The sequence below is a fragment of the Alligator mississippiensis genome, chromosome 5 (assembly GCF_030867095.1).
Source record: "Alligator mississippiensis isolate rAllMis1 chromosome 5, rAllMis1, whole genome shotgun sequence".
Taxonomy (NCBI): Eukaryota; Metazoa; Chordata; order Crocodylia; family Alligatoridae; genus Alligator; species Alligator mississippiensis.
Genome location: NC_081828.1, coordinates 205,058,462 through 205,075,754, shown reverse-complemented (window position 1 = coordinate 205,075,754; position 17,293 = coordinate 205,058,462). Strand labels below are relative to the sequence as shown.

The following is a 17,293-nucleotide window of genomic DNA, read 5'->3' as shown; positions in this document are numbered from 1 at the left end:
TCTGGGCACGCTTATCACAAATTAATGGAAATTAAAGATGGAGACACTTTGAGGCCCATCTTTTGTTGACTTGCACAATGGTGCAGTAGATGGCCAGACACATGCCTGATGGTCACTGCTTTTGGTGCCCTTTATGCAGTGCTGCCTTTTGAAACAAAGGGACTCCTTCTATGTGCCCCTATCATCCTCCACCTCCAAAAAGTATGGTAGATGCATGCAGAGCATTTTCCATCTGCTCAGCTGCAAAAGTAATGGAAGATGGACAGCCAATGCAGGGTGCTGCTCTGGTAGGCAACTCCACCTTCCCCCTCGCTCCATCACCTGAAACTCTGGGCAGTTTGTCTGCGATCATGGATTTGAAGACCTACAAGTAATCTCTGCACCCCTGTAGCCCAGGAAGTTTGTTTAAAGCAAGAGTAAAGATTATAAAATGATGCAAATATTCTGAGCTGGCATTTTGGGGTAAATTGAGGAAATGTTACAGTTCTTATTTCCACATTTAAAGATGAGCGTATTCCGTGGTTTTTCAGATTTTTGTCAGCATTTACTGTTTTTCATTCTTTGCTTTCTTCTTCTGTTTTCCCCTCTCTTTTTCAGCCAGTCCTTTTTATTTTTTTTTAAAAAGTCATTTTTAGAAGGGCCTGAGATGCCTGTAGGCAGGGCTGACTGAAGGGCCTGGGCTGTCCTAGCTAAAAGTTGACAATTTAATTCTTGCTTTTGTGCAAATGGACTTATTTGGGGCAATCCAGACTTGCAAATTGAGAAAAAACATAATCTGGAAGAACTAGCTGAGTAAGGATGTCCTATGGATTTCCCAGTTTGACAGCAAGGAGGGTTTTGTTCCTTTTCCAATACTAAAGCAGCTCTGTGACCTGCCACCCTCAGCAGCAGCCGTACTTATGGACAAGTCTCTTGCTTCATGAGCTAAGACAGTTAAAAGCCCCAAAACTGCTTAGAACTTGAGAAATTCCCTGGGGCTACATCCAACAGGCTTTGACAATGAATGAAACTCTAGCAGTCTCCTTAACATTTTGCACTTATATAAGGAGTTACATGATACGTGTAGCTCCACTGGATGCTGTTGTTCCAAAATTTTGCATCTTGTACCTGAGGTACGTGCATGCCTAGAGTAAGAGCCATGTCGGCTACAACTTTTTGGAGAGCCCCAATTACTACAGGGAAGTCACTATTCTTTATATTAATACATTGAATATGAACATGGGGGATAGAGCAGCCCCAAGTATAACTTTAATTTCCAGCTCTTTGATACTCATTTTCTATTTCATAAATACATTTCCTGGTTTCCTAAAGCTAATTACTTTCTCTAATAATGGCAAGATCCTGGTTTTGTTTCAAAGCAAAGGTTCATGCAATTAAATCTCAGCAGCAAAGGCCTACAAAATCTGCTCCAAAGCCTCACTTGGCATGTGACCTTCAGCTGAACTGCTTCATTAAGCCAGAGATCTTGGAGACAATGTTTGCTGAATAAAGTCATTCCTAATTAATGCTAAAATGTCAAGGATTCATTTGCCATCCCTTTTTGCCCCTTTCCTTTTAACACTTAATTATCTCTTTAATGAGCTACTAATATGAAAGCCAAGTGCAGTATTTTATATATATATATAACATAACATATAGGATGATGCAATGAAAATGTCCCAACAGTATTTTGCCAAGTGGAGATCAGAGGCTGTGTATAATATTACATCTTTCCTACTTGTGCTCATTAGCTTTTACTTTGAAGGTCTTGGGCTGCCATTAAATTTGGATGAATTCACCGTATGATTAATAAAAGTAGTAATTTTTAACAGTGGTTGTCCTCACAACCTTTTTAACACTGCCTTGAAAAACGGGAAAATAATATTATATCACTGTATTTAGCATTTCCTATACTCATGAAAACATCATCCTTAAACATGGGGAATACTGCCAATATTGAATTAATGCTATCTAGCTATTTAAAGCAACCAGAGAGCTTTTGAATGACCTCTGTATAATATTGTATCACATTATTTATTATGTGATGCTAAAAATATAGAATCATAGAAAGGTAGGGCTGGTGTGAAGGCAGCCACCTGGTCCAACCCCATGCTCAAGACAGGATAGTCCCTAACTAACCCTCCCAGTCAAGAATTTTTCTAACAAAGCTGCTTTAAACAATAAAAAAATTAAGGCCCTGTTCATAAGAACTAAAAGCTTGATGAATGATAAAATCAGTGGTGGTCATCATGGGCCATATCCTAATCATATGATTTAATAAAACTGCCCCTGACCTCCAACAAGCTTAATTTGCTTTTCAATTAAAAATGTTCATTTTATCCCCATCGTCTCAGACCAACGGCTCTCAAACTCAGGTTTTGTGATTCTCATCCGTTCAAAACAGTTTATCTTCAACCATTTGCCAAATTATGTAGAGGGATGTTCTTATCATTGGTCGTTCTGAGTACTGAGGAAATAGGATGAAACCATCAAAGTTTTCTACATGTCTTTTTTTCCCATTTATATATTATAGAAAAAAAATTAGGACAGTTTACACAGAGTAAATATGTTATGTAGCATGTCTAAACTCTTTCTCCATACAGCAATATGTAGAATTCATTGCCTGCTTTTTTGTTGTTTTATGGGACAGAGCTTGGAGCATGCAGTGTACCTCTGGAAGTCCAAAAAGCCACATATAAAGGTGTGCATGTCTGTTTGCAGTGCAAACCAGGCATAGGAATTCTTAGTAGTGCTGTGCACAAAATCCATAGGCCAAAACGCTGAATTGGCCAAAAGTTTGAATGTCCTCTCTATCCTTCCTGCAGTGTAGAAGTAGCTTACTAACGCAATGGTCACTTCTAGGACTGGATTCTCTGCAACTCCATTTCTGCAGCCTTCATGGATCTTAGTCTCACATTAAAAGAATAAAACCTGTTTTCCTGCATAGCATTCTGTACAGCATATGTGGTCCCTTCTGCCACAGTTTAATCAGGATGACTCATATGATATTAAACCTCTTAATGAAAATAGATTGTGTTATTCCCTTTTGCAAAAATGAGAGCTTTAGTCTTCCAAATGCCAGTAATCTAAGCTTAGGATTTCAAAATATTATTTTTTGCAGGCTTTTTATATATCCAGAACCTGAAACTGTCTTTATAGAAAGGCAAGTTACGGTTAGAAAAAGTAGTAGAAAATAAAAGTGTCTAGGGCTAATATCAGGTCAGCATAAAGGACATTCCCAGCCCTCCCATGATGCCAGGTATGTTTTTTTGTGGTTACTGTCCCCTACACATACATGCACACTTCAATTCAGGCATAATTTTACTGGCTTCTCTCTGATCAACCACTCCATGCTGATGCGTTACACCTGGAATCCCAATGGTAGAAAGCATTAATTTCTACTTCTACTGTTTACAGTGTATTGGTGTGAAAAACTGATGAAAAAAGTGAAATGAAGGTAATTTCAAGGTGGCATCAGGGGAGTATAATTTTAAAGCCAGATATGACATTAAATGTCAAGGCTATATGCTCTGTTGCAGACGAGTCACCTTTTCCAAACCTGGGACAGTGATAAGAAAGTTGAACATGTAGTCCTTGACAAGTGCTGCAGCAGATTCAATCTACAAGATTTTGTGACGCCAGTGCAAGGCAACAAGAGAGCAAGATCGCAGTCTTTGTCATGTTTTGAAAGGGCCAGTAGTACCATGACATATCATTCTTTGTTACTGGAGGTGAAGTACACATCCAAACACTCAATATGTATAGCAAGTCCACATTATATATGGGCACATCGCTCTCTGTGGTACCTCTATTACAGTGACCGGAGGGCCTTTTATAGTGCCTTGAGCAAGTGTCATATTGTTAGCAATCTGATGTTTCTAGAGCAGAATAATTATGCCTAATAACCTACATCTTTCCAATAATTATCAATCATATCAATTATTTTGCATTAACTGACCTGAAGAATAATGCCTTGTATTAAAAAATGTGCTCAACTTGTCCTGAGTATGTAGTTGGTCCAATAAAAGATATCACCTAAGGAAATCCTTGCCTCACATTAATTTAATGAGCATGTTTCCTGATACTCCTGTTGGTTCTGTGCTGTACTGTGATTAGCCTGGGATTTTCAGATCTGTGCTGTTTGATTTCATTGCTAACTAGTAATTTACCTCTAATAGCCTCTCTGTGTGTTTGTGTTTTAATTAGAGGAGATCTTGAAGACCTATATTGCACATTGGTGGTCTCCTGATGGCACCAGGTTAGCATACGCAACAATAAATGCCTCCAGAGTCCCCACCATGGAGATTCCTGTATACACTGGCAGTCTTTATCCTACTGTTAAAACATATCATTATCCAAAGGTGAGGGAAAATAATAACTTTAAACAGCCTTGTTGTGTTAACTTTTTGAATTTTTCATGGTTTTTGCTTCCAGCTGACTCAGCTGTGAGAATATGTAATAGAGCATTTTCATAAGCAAAGCAGTAAACAGAGAAAAGATCAGTTGTTCCCTGTTGAATAGCAGTCTTCATTACTCTTTATTTGCATCTACAAAACCACAGTTTTCCGATGCTAGTGTTAGTCATTCAAAAATTGAATGAGAAAAAGTACAATGTGAACATTTTCCCCTTGTACAAAGGAAAAAAGCAATTAGGTTTTTATGTCAGGAGTTCATCTACCCATGAGTGTCTGCAAATAAATGATATTGTATTTGTTGCTTTTGTGTTTTTTACATCAAAGAACACATGAAGAAAATGCATAACGTAGGCATTCCTAGAAAATTCAGCATAGCATAACATCAGAACAGATATTCTGCCTTTTGAGACAGGTTGCATTCTAGCTTTACTGAAGGAAAATGAGAGAGATGGAAAAGACCTGAAGTTTAACAGGTCTATGCCAAAGAGTATCACCAAAGGTGGGCAGCACCTTGTGCAGATCTCCATGGGTGGAGATGATTATCATTGTTCTCATAATTTTTACAGTGTAGTATGTAATTGTACTATGCTACAGAGCCACCTGCAAAAGGTATCTAACCTACCTCAATCCTGTGTGTTAACTTGGGCCAAACTGAGCTACTCCTTAACATGGGGAAACATGCAAAGAATTGTCAAAGGAAGAAGTATTGGTTCAGAGGGAAACGATCTTTCCTACAAGTCAGTATTTAATCATGTCCAACTTGCTGCTAAAGAGCAGCCTGCCATTTTCAAACGAGGGGTAAAACTGAAATCCTGTCCACTTGTCATAAAACATACCACAACCTTTATGAAAGGTGTTGGTCTCAGTATTTCAGCCAGATTTCATTCTAGGGGCAATCACATTTTGTCTACCTAGATTGCTTATACCTCAGTGCCTACTTTAAAAAGTTAGATGGCTTTTTTTTTAGCTCTGGATGGTCCTCTGCAGACTTTTAACACAAAAACTGCCTATACTTTGATACATTAAATGTTCGTTTTGTGTGTAGCCCTTTCTGTAGTAACTTTTTTTCATGGCACAGTATTTTAGGCTGTGTTCAGTTGCAATAAATTAAAGGAATTTATTTTGAATTTCCAGGCTGGAATGGAAAACCCAACTATTTCTTTACACGTGATTGGTTTGAATGGACCTACACATGATCTGGAAATGACTCCCCCTGATGATCAAAGAATGAGGTATGTTTCTTAGTATGTTGTCCCTGCCAATCTTACACCATAACTTTCAATCAAAAGCATTACTTTACTCCCCTGCTATTAAATAATTTCAGTCTTTGCAAACCAAAAAAACCCCCTTGAAACTCAGAAAAAATGTCCTTTTTTAGTGTGATTTCCTTTCCTGTTGAAATAATTACAGTTAGGATTATCCTGCCTTTCTTCTGAGGGAAGTCTTCTGATTGATCCAAAATCCACAGCAGCAAATTCCTTAAGCATGTTATTTTTGAACATTGTAAAGACCGTGCTATAATGCAGCAAATAGAGGGACTGTCATGCTAAGCTAAGACACAGGAACAACAGCAGCACTCATGAAACTCAGCTGGTTAAGGACTTAAACACAGGTTAACTATTTAACTTGGTTTTAAGCACGTGCTCAAATGTTCAAATGAACAGGGGCCTACATTTTGTGGTTTCATGGAAGCTTGAAAACAAGTCTGTAAAAAATAGTATCCTGCATTGAGGTAAGCAGTAGGACTATGTGAAGCTTTGGTCCCTGATTCGATTTGGCAGAGATAGAGCCCAATTTGATGGCCAAATCTCTGAATCGAAATCGAATCAGAGGACCCTTTAACTTCCAAATTGAATTGGAACCTCTGAATCCATTCAGGGAGATTCAGAAATATTCGGAGATTCGGTCACAGACAGCTTTAAATGTTTTTTCTGCGTACCGCTAGGTAGCAGGGGCTCATGAATGCTGCAATGCTGGGGCACATGGAGTGCCCACAAAAGCACGGGAAGCTCCTCACCGCGCTCGGCAGCAGACATGGAAGTGGCGATTCTGGGTCTGCTGGGGAGTGTGCAGGGGCACCCCCCTGGCTCAGTGACTGGTGCCTCCTGGGTCTAGGGTGGGCACCCGCGGGTCCCTGCGTGGCCGATCGCTGAGCCAGGGAGGCATGCGGGGTGGCAGCACACTCCCTGGCAGACCCTGAAGTGGACTGGAAGTACTTCTGGTCCACTGCTACATTCGCCACCGAGCACATTGAGGGCCCCCTGCACTCCTGTGGGACGCTCCATGCACCCCAGCATCGCAGCGATCACGAGCTGCGCCTGCTACCTCAAGGTATATAGAAAACACTTTTAAAGCTGTGTCTGAATCGCTGATTCTACAAATCGGCATCGAATCTTCAGATTCGGATTCGGCTGAATTGAATCAAGGACAGTGATTACTGTCCCTGATTCAGGCTGAATCCGTATAGAATAGGGCCCGCTTCACACAGCCTTAGTAAGCAGCTGCTATAATCTGTCTACCTTCAGGTCTGATTTATTGCTTTAGCTCACAGCAGTCACTTCCAAGCCTGGAGACTGGAGGCCACATTCTGATTTCCTTAATCAGACATGTATCTGAAGTGCAAGTCTAACTTCAGTGGATTTACACCATTATAAGTGAGAGCAGAATTAGCTTCTTTGAGCCTATTAACAAATCCAGGTAAACCTATAGACACTGCATACAACAAATGAACTTGCATGTTTACAGGGCTCACGAGTCTGGTGGGGGTAATTTTCCCTGGACGTGACATACATAAAAAGCTAGTCTCTGATAGTTAGTTGAGTACACTGTGCCACACAAGTGGTCCCAAACCACGGGACCTTCTGTGAGTAAGTTGTCCTCCACTGGAAAGAGTGTCAGAATGTGCTTCATAGTGTTTTTTTCATGCTATTTAAGTGCTCTGTTATGGATCCATTGGTACTGCAAAACCATGGATGAGTACACTCAATATGTAGATAACAGGGCTTGCCTTTCCAAAAGGAATTTAAAGTCTATATGCGATAAGTACTGGTTCCCAGGAAAGCTCAAACCCATTGCCCTTGAATGTTGCCATTTTTCTGTTGGAGTATTGACCAGAAAAAAAGAGTAGTCTTTAAACAAGAAAGCTAACATTGGCATTCTTCATCCTGGCTTTATTATAATAATTGCTTGAAGGTTAATTTGTGCAACTGCAGCTTCCATGTACTCTAATAAATATGTGCAGTCTGGGGTTCATTTGCTATAATTAGTATGGATGACTATAATGTATTTATTTGATTATAATTGATATTGTAAAAGAATGCAAAATATATCATAATTAACAATCCTTCCTGTATATTTCATCAAAAACCTAACACTGCCAGACCCCAGAACACAGAACAAGTCTTGCTGGTAGACCCATGGGGGTACATATTCATTATGCATGTATTTTCTGAAATGAGAGGATTAGTGTGATTGCATTTCATTAGACTTGACAATGAGGATAGACTGTCACGTTGGTTACAAAAAGGAGTTTTGAGGAGGAAAGGAGTACTTCTAAAAGGATCTCGAAGCAGAGAAGTGTTATGTAAAACATTTAAATGTAAATAAACCTAAAGGTTCATGACTCAGTTCAGGATGATGATGTCACAGCTCTTCCTGATATGCTGAAGTTCCCTTAAAACATTCTTTAGTGCAACTAGAAGAGCTAGAAAATAATTTTTCCTGTTATTTTTCATAGGAAATTTCAAATTTGTTTCTAAAATCCCCATGCAAAAAATATTTCAGTAAAAACAAAGATTAAGAAGATAAAAGAAATGTTATTTTGGAAATCCGTTTCTGGTCAAAGTGTACCATGTTTTAGTAAAATGTTTCTATTTGCATAAGCTGAAAACAGGATGTGCTTACCCCAAAATATACATTTTTGCAAAAAAATGTTATAAAAAACCTCTGTTTTTCAATTTCATGTGTTTGTCAAAAAAGCAGCAAACTGTGACCTGAATGAAAACCCTTTGTTTCTGAGCACCAGGCATCTTTTAATTAAAAATGAGCAAGTAGCAAATAGCCTGCTCTATTGGGTTGTACACAGTACACACAGGGCCATGAGCCAGCCTCTTACCCAAGCCTGATATCCACTCCTACTGAGGCATTACGGGCACTTTTACACATGCTCCGGGGGGGGGGGTGGAGGGCGGGTGCTTTAATTAGAGTGGGTCCACAAGCTGCTCTAATTAAAGCACCACCACATCTCCTGTATCAGCATCCCCATGCTTAAAAATGGTGGTGGGAGCGCTCGAACTAAAGCTCATCAAACAAGCTTTTTGATCAGCAAGCCCCTGCCATGAGCCATGATCAGCGACCGCCTGCAGATGCTGCTGGCAGTGTTGGCTGCGGCCAATCTCAGCGGGTGCACTGCCAATGTCAGGGGGTGCACGTGCACCTACATGCACCCCCTATGCATCGCCAATGCCATTCCCTATTATTACAATGCCTTCATAGTTTGGTTTTAGATTGCTAACTCCAAGCCATCCATGTGGTTCTTAGATGGGAAATGTCTCGTGATGAAAATAAAGTCTCAGGATGAAACTGTTTTTGATGATTTATGACATGAGGCAGCCAGACCTTCTTCAGTGGCCCAGATAAATCCTGACAAACTTTTGAATCTTTCCGGACAATTTCCTGTGAAAACAAATAGGAATTATAATAGTTTTTATCATTCCTCATCTGTATTACAGTGGAGAATTGGGGTCTCATGTTCCAGGCTGTACTACCAGTACCTCTCTCAATGAGTTCATCATCTAGGATTATTACAGGGTACAACAGATGTGCAAACCACACAATATCACAATTGAGAGCGGGTAACTGGATAAATGAGGATTTTCCATAATAAGCAAAAGTCTCAGTTTATGACTTGCCTACTCAGAGAGAAGTAGTATGGCTTAGCACCTTGGCTGATAACCTATGATTTTCAGGACCCCAATTCCACATTCACCACATTCCTGGATATGTTACTAAGGCCAGATACTAAGCTGCCTAATGGGACTTAGATGGAATTTACATCCCTGCATGTCCAGGAGAGCTGGCTGTATTTTAAAGAAGTCTTACAGAGGATGCAGAAACAAACCTTCCCAATGAACATCCCAATGAAGCTCATTGCAATCAGGAGAGGTTCTAGAGGACTGGAAAGGGGCAAATATAGTGCCCATCATGAAGAAAGGGAAGATGGAGGATCCAGGGAATTGCAAACCAGTCAGCCTCACCTCAGTCCCTGGAAAAATCATGGAGCAGATCCTCAAAGAATCCATTTGTAAGCATTTGGAGAAGAAGGTGATTGGATTCACCAAGGACAAGTTGTGCCTTACCAACCTGATTGCCTTCTATTATAAGAAGACTGGCTCTGTGGATGTTGGAAGAGCAGTGGACAAGATATACCTTAATTTTAGCAAGGTGTTTTATATGGCTTCTCACAATGTTCTTGCAAACAAGCTAAGGAAGTATGGGCTGGGTGAATGGACTGTAAGGTGGATAGGAGACTGGCCGGATTGTCGGGCTCAAAGTGTAATAATCAATGACTTGATGTCTAGTTGGCAGCTGGTATCAAGTGGAGTGCCCCAGGGGTCAGTCCTGGGACCGGTTTTGTTCAGTATCTTCATTAACAACATGAAAGATGGGATGGAGTGTACCCTTAGCAGATGACACTAAGCTGTGGGGAGTAGTAGATATGCTGGAGGTAGAGCTAGGATTCAGGGAGACCTAGACTAATTGGAGGTTTGGACCAAAAGAAATCACATGATGTTCAACAAGGACAAGTGCAAAGTCCTGCACTTAGGACAGAACAATCCCACGTACCGATACAGGCTGGGGACTGACTTGCTAAGCAGCAGCTCTGCAGAAAAGGACCTGGGGGTAACAGTGGATAATATGCTGAACATAAGCCAACAGTGTGCCTTTATTGCCAAGAAGGCTAATGGCATACTGGGCTGCATTGGTAGGAGTGTTGCCAGCAGATCAAGGGAAGTGATTATTCCCCTCTGTTCAGCACTGCTGAGACCACATCTGCAGTACTGTGTTCAGTTTTGCCCTCTCCGTCCCACCCCCACTTCCCACCCCCCAGCAGAGGGCAACAAAAATGGTTAGAGGGCTTGGAAATATGACTAACGAGGAGAAGCTGAGGAACCGGGCTTATTTAGTCTGGAGAAGAGAAGACTGATGAGGGATTTAATAGCAGCCATCAACTACCTGAAGAATGGTTTCAAAGAGGATGGAGCTAGACTATTTTCAGTGATGGCAGATCACGGAACAAGAAGCAATGGTCTCATGTTGCAGCAAGGGAAGTTTAGGTAAAATATTAGGAAAAAAACTTTCTCACTAGGAGGGCAGTAAACAACTGGGACAGGTTGCCCAGAGACGCGGTGGAATCTCTATCATTGGAGGTTTTTAAGACCTGGCTAGACAAAGTTTTGGCTGGGATGATCTAGTTGGGGATGGTCCTGCCTTGAGCAGAAGTTTGTAGTAGGTGACCTCCTGAGGTCCCTTCCAACTCTAATTTTCTATGATTTTGTGATCACAAAAAAAAGAGTGATCCAAATCAATCCCACTTAAAGGCTACAAAACCACTTACATGCCTAGATTTGTTTGCATTTCTATTTCAGCTTGAAACGATCCCTACACATTTGGGCATGCTCAGACGCAATCTCAACCAGCTGTCTGGGCATCACTCCTGCCCAAATTCTGTTGTGATCCAAATCCATGCTAGTAGGCACCAATATCCCTTTAGGCAAGGTCAGTGTACACCTAGTGATTGTTTGATACTCCACGTATGCACAAAGTACGTTACAAATACAGCTGGAGAAGCTAGTGGGGTGCCTCACATCTTTTGCCCACTTGGGTTCCACTTCCTTCTCTGATGTTTGGAAGGGGAAATGATATCAAGGTCTGAAATCACTGCCTGCTAGTCACCATGAGTCATTTCAACATTTAACATGTGTCCTCTAAACTCTATTAAAAAAATGTTGCCAGCAACAATTTGCCCTAAATTCACAAAATTTGTTTCCCTTTTATTTTAATGCAGCTCTGTTTTACCTCCTAAGAAACATGCTATTGCTGATCTCAAGTAAAATCATGCTTTATTTCAAGTGCTGACTTTTCGAGATACTGTTACCCAAAGCTCCCTGTTCCTGTTCTTCAATGTTGTTCATGCAGCTGCTAAACACTTTTCTTATTTTTTCCAGCAAAATTTATGTGCTAAATATTGCTAAATCAGTCTCCAACGTGTTATTTTGCTAGGAAAACAGATCTTTGTTGCTTTTGCCCTTTTTGTTCAGTACACACAGGAATTCTTGCCAGAACACAGAATGCTCTCTAATGATACAGCACACTAATCCCAATGAGAGCAACAACTCCTTATACATATTTTATATCAAACAAATGAACTACTAAATTTTTTATAGACTGTGCACCATGAAAAGTCACTGTATTATAATTTAGGGATGTCTTTGGCCCACCAGTCAGTTCAATGAGAGCTCTACTTTTTAGATGCAGCTATAGATTTTTGCAGATCCATGACTGAAGGTGGAAATCTCCCAGTACCATCCCTGCCTGGCGGAGAGTTTGTACCTCCTATTATATTTGGATGTTATCCCATCTCTTCCCTCTTAGCCTATTTAGTTGTATCCCCAGTTGCTTCACTTTGTCTTTTACAAATTCTTTAGGACAAAGACTGTTATGTATTATATGGTTGTTCAGCCTAGAAGAATGGGGCCCAATCTGGTTGTGTCCAGTAAATACTGGAGTGATGATGATGATGACAAAGGGATTTGGAACCATATTCTTATTCTTGGCCGATTCATTCTTACACAGCTTCATTGACTACTTTCCACTAAAATTTGTGGTATTAAACGCTGCATAACACTACTTCTATATGAGCAGGTCTCCACTGCTGAGGAGGCTCTGTTGTTATGTATTCCAAGTCATACATTCAAATGGGAGGTTACCATATATTTCACATACAACATTCACCGGTTCCCCCCAAATCAGCTCCCCACATTATGGTGCATGCAATAAATGAAGAGAGCCGGGTTTTTTGCCTGGGGTAGAAGCACCATGCTTCGATTCCTGGTCCACAGTGTAGCACAGTGTAGCAGCTGTTGAATTGCTCTTCAGGAGTTGAGGGAGTCCATTCCTTTACTGGCTCGTTATTCTTTACTCCAGAGGTGTTGACGATTCTTTTTAATGCTCTTGATGTTCCATTAATCAAGCTGTCCTTTCTAAGAACAACTTTGCTCTCTGCAAACAGCTCCTGGTTTCTCTTCTCCTATTTCACAGCCTTGGACACACGTTAGTTCTTTTTAAAGCTCTACCCAAAAGCTTGGTTTCAGCTTTAGTTAAGCAAGAAAAGCAGGGTAAGTCATGTGAAGGTTAGGCTCTGTCCCTGCTTTATGCAGCTATAACTCTGAAAAAAAACCTTTTATTCCACCCCCTCCCTTCTTTCTGCTTTTGAAAAGCAAGATGCATATCATATTCTGGGGCGTGTTATACATGATAAAATACAGTAGTTTGATTTTTTACATTCTTTAGCTGAGCCAGACATCTTGAGTCAGATTCAAACTGCTTTGCCATTTTTTTCATTTATTTGTCTTCACATGTACATAGAGTTGTAACTTCATACACTTTCCATGCTCTTGGTGGTCCTATTGCTCTTTAGTAGTTACCCACTCAGCTGGCAACTAGAGTAAAAATTTGGAACTTACATGTAGAGCCCTAAAAGATCATCTTCCAATGCATATATAACTAACAGGAGAAACATTGAGACTTAGAGATTGTTCCTTCCCTTCCTGTTCATACTAGGATCAACAAACCCATCAGTCGGTTGAGTGGCAAAATATTGTAGCATTAGCATCTCTGGACTGCATGCTGCTGGTCTAGTACTACAGAGTGATAGCAGTCTGTGTATGTTTACGTGTTTTCAGGGACTACTACATAACCATGGTGAAATGGGCAACGAGTACCAAAGTGGCAGTAAACTGGTTAAACAGGGCACAGAACGTCTCTATCTTGACCCTCTGTGATGCCACCACTGGAGTCTGTACAAAGGTAAGAAATATACTTCAGAGACATTTAAAAGTACTTACCTTTAATATTTGTGATCTGCACTGGGAGGAGAAAATATTTAAACCATTTTATTAGAAAGTGTGTCAGACTGTATACAGACTTGTACAGTGCTTTAGGTAGACACACATTTGCTTCAGGACATAGTAACATACCGTATCTGAATTTACTGAGCAAGGGAGGGGTTCTGTGGTCCTAGTGGATCTATAGAAAGCCAGTCTCAGTCTAGCCTTCCACAGTGTTTGTGCCTGTTTACACGCTTATGGTATATTAATGTAGATATAAACACACACGCACACACATCTAACAGTGCTGTTTTTAACTTGAGAGTCCTTTTACCATCTGAGTTAATGGAATTATGTTAATCAGAGTCCAAACACGTCTTTTGGGCTGATTCAAGGAAGTTACCCCAGTACAGATTCAGTTATGGCACCAGAAAAACCTGCATAGTAATATAGCTGATTTCAGTACAGATACACAAACAACGTTCTGAAGTGGCAAAACTTATTCTCATTCAGGGGGAAGGCAGGGTAGATTCGCACCTCATAATCTAGCTAAATCAGAGATGTATAGCATAAGCTTTTGTGAGTCTGAGATCACTTCATCAGCATCCCCTCTCTCTGCACATTCGGGGGGGATCTTTCTATGTAACTATATCTGTTTATAAGCTTATGTAGTGCAAACCCTTTGTGAATGCAAGGTCTATATAAAGATCCTGGGAATAGTGTAATAACAAGTAAATTACTGTCTTACTTTAAGGAGCCGTGTGTCTTTTGAATTTCTTCTTTTTGTCCATTTGAATAGCGTGTCTTCCTATATGAGACTTTGCTTGTTTATCAGCAAGCAACAATAGAAGAACAGGGATTATATTCCTCAACAGCACGCTTGAACAGTTTCTCTGTGCTTGTTCACAGCCGTTCAGACTCAGTCAAACTGCTTTCTGCACTGATGAGCAAAATGAAACGCATGCAAACTGTTATTTAATTATGTCATTTCATTTTAGAAACATGAAGATGAAAGTGAAGGCTGGCTGCACAGACAGGTAACAGTGATCTTCCTAACAGAATGTAAAGTATACAGGCTCTTCTTCTTGAACTAAGGGGCACCTTTGCCTAAAATATCTAAGATTTCTTTTTCTCTAGGAGGCCCTACTAGTTAAAACCATGGGGTGCCTATACACATGCTCTGATGTGTTCTAATGTGATTAATTGAGTCTGCTGCAGCGTTCTGGGGCTCTTTAACTAAAACTCATTGAATGAGCTTTAGTTAAACGGCCCCCATGGCCATTTTGAAATGTGGGATGCTGAATACATGTGATGCTGCAGTATTTTCATTAGAGTGGCTGTCCGAGAGCTGCTCTAATTAAAACACCCTCCACCCCCCACCCTAGAGCAAGTGTATAAATGCCTGAATTCCCAAAATATGTTTGACATGAATATAAGCTACCTGAAAAACTACTATTGAATGAGTCACCCCTGCACCAAAAGCCAAACTAAGACTGATCAACAGCACAAGTCCTCAATAAAATCTTACTTTGGGGCTGATGGTTGTATTAATTGATGCAGTGGCCCTCCACACAAGAGAGAATCAGAATTAAATGATTGAAAAAGCAAGTTTAAAAAGGGCCATTAGGTGAATCCTAAGTAATATTTGAGAGCTCCTTAGTTACCTAGGAACTTTTGAAATGTTACCTCAAACAAACTATTGCAGATACTTTAAATAGAAGAAAAGAGGAAAGGCAAAAAAAATCAAAATGGTAATTTAAGCAACAGTTGAAACCATGAATGCTTACAAGGCAACCTAGAGCATAAAATTGGAAAGGACCTCCTGGTACATCAAGTCCAACCTACTTCTATCACAGGGACCAGTTTTTTTAGAGACTCTGTCATGAGATGATCAAGTTTGTACTTCTGAATTTTACATTTTAGTATATCAGCTCAAAAATCCACTTCTGTGCCTTAAAAAAGAGGCTAAACTGAGTATAAGCACCGAGGCAAAAGTGAAGGTCAGCTAGAAACTATAAACAAAGAGTTTAAATTAATTAAAATTAAGATTTATTTTCTAAATAATCATTAACATTGATTCATACAGGCCCTATTCATCCAACATAATTATTCCTTTCTGAAGTGTAAAAGTTTGTGATAACTCATGTCACTACCTGAGTGTTAGTTTAGGGAATAATCTGAGAGTTGATCAAGTTCCTCCTCAAAGAGAAGCTATTAGTATCAATCTGTTTTTTGTGGCATCTCTGAGTGCCTGACACACAAACATGAGTAAAATAAAAGAACCCATGCTGGATTTCCTCATGCAGAAATGAAGTACAGCACAAATCTGCCGCGATTGGTAGAGAAATCCTAAGGATCTAGGAACTCCCATACATAATGAAACCAATATTCCCTTCAGTCTAGAGATTTTCCTTCAGCAATGACTGGTACATGGTCCATGTAAAAACTAACTTTATAGTTAGTCAGATGCCCCAAACTAAAATCTTCTTTTCTCTACCTGAGTTCACGTATAGGGAAGAAAAATAAAAACACCCAGTATAGCTTTTATCCCCACAATACAATATATATATTAGCCTGGATATGTCGAAAATAGTTCAAAGATGGATCCATTCAAAGGAAAACAAAATTAAATTCCTCTGTTTTGAATATCACAAGATTCACTGGGAGATCTATTTTTATAAGTATGGAACCAGTTTAAATCTCTTCCCTTCTACTTACTGCAATATCTGTCATGCTGTAGTTGAACGTAGATATGTACTTAAAGTACAATACCCTGATTGAGTGCTGAGTCTTCAGAGGGCCTGGACTGAGACACATGTATACTAGGGTAATTTATAACAATTTTGGATACCAGTATAAATTACACCAGGATCTAGGGTGGACAGAAATGCAGCTATCCTGGAGTAGATACAGTAGATACTATTACAATGCTTCAAAATGTGGTGATAGAAGAGTGGATTTGCCATGAACAAATTGGTACCTCAGGGTAAGTTGTGAAGAAATGATGGTTATACCAGTTTAATTTATACCACTGCATTTTTACCCTGACTTAGCCCAAGATAATTTCACATTGTAGGACTGTAGTAGTGTAGGACTGCATGTTGGCCATTTATTCCTGTTTGACACTAGTGGAAAGATATTATATATCCAGGTTCAGCACTGTGTATCTGGTACAAAAGTCAGTACTTAAAGTGTGAATACTAGCAAGTTTAATGATAATTTTAGGTGTTTAGTAACTTGCATTATATCATGTGCTTTACAAAATGGCAAATTCTATTGCTTCTCCTCCGTGCAACAAATGCTGCACCAGGGTTTAGAGAGCACAAGTTGTTTGTTTTAAACCAATGAGTATGATATTTCAGTAGCATGCTAAAATATTAATCACAACAGGGTTTTGAGACATTTGGCACAACTGTGCAAATAAGTGCCAGCTGGTTTTCTAGGAGTCTGGAAAATAATGTAGAGCTCCCTGAATTTAAGTTCTGGCAATGACACTCTGCTAAGTTTCTGTTTTGGACTAACTGTATGATTATGAGGTTATTTCCTTTTCCTGTTTGTTTTTTCCTCCCATGTTTGTGAACTTAGATAACTATTTTAGCAAATGTGATCAAATATGTATGTTGAACAGCAAGCATTGAGCCCAGCTGGAAATGAAATTCATATTTCAGACCTGATTGTGAGTCAGCCAAGTGATCAGGACTGCTTAGGCTGAGAGGAGATCCTTCCCAGGAGCAGGAGACAGTAGCAAATGACATCCCTGTGATTCTTGTCTGGAGATGAGAACAATTCCTT

The 17,293-nt window shown here is 39.9% G+C and overlaps 1 protein-coding gene across 6 annotated transcripts in view; it reads left to right on the top strand.

The window, feature by feature from the left end:
• Nucleotides 1-17,293, top strand: part of DPP6 (dipeptidyl peptidase like 6) — a 737,431-nt gene that overhangs the window by 653,062 nt on the left and 67,076 nt on the right. For all 6 annotated transcript variants that reach the window (XM_059729196.1, XM_019498918.2, XM_014609088.3 and 3 more), the window contains exons 9-12: nucleotides 4,186-4,340; nucleotides 5,529-5,626; nucleotides 13,358-13,481; nucleotides 14,500-14,538. In XM_059729196.1, the coding sequence (XP_059585179.1) occupies nucleotides 4,186-4,340; nucleotides 5,529-5,626; nucleotides 13,358-13,481; nucleotides 14,500-14,538 (416 nt within the window). The remainder of the gene's footprint in view (nucleotides 1-4,185; nucleotides 4,341-5,528; nucleotides 5,627-13,357; nucleotides 13,482-14,499; nucleotides 14,539-17,293) is intronic.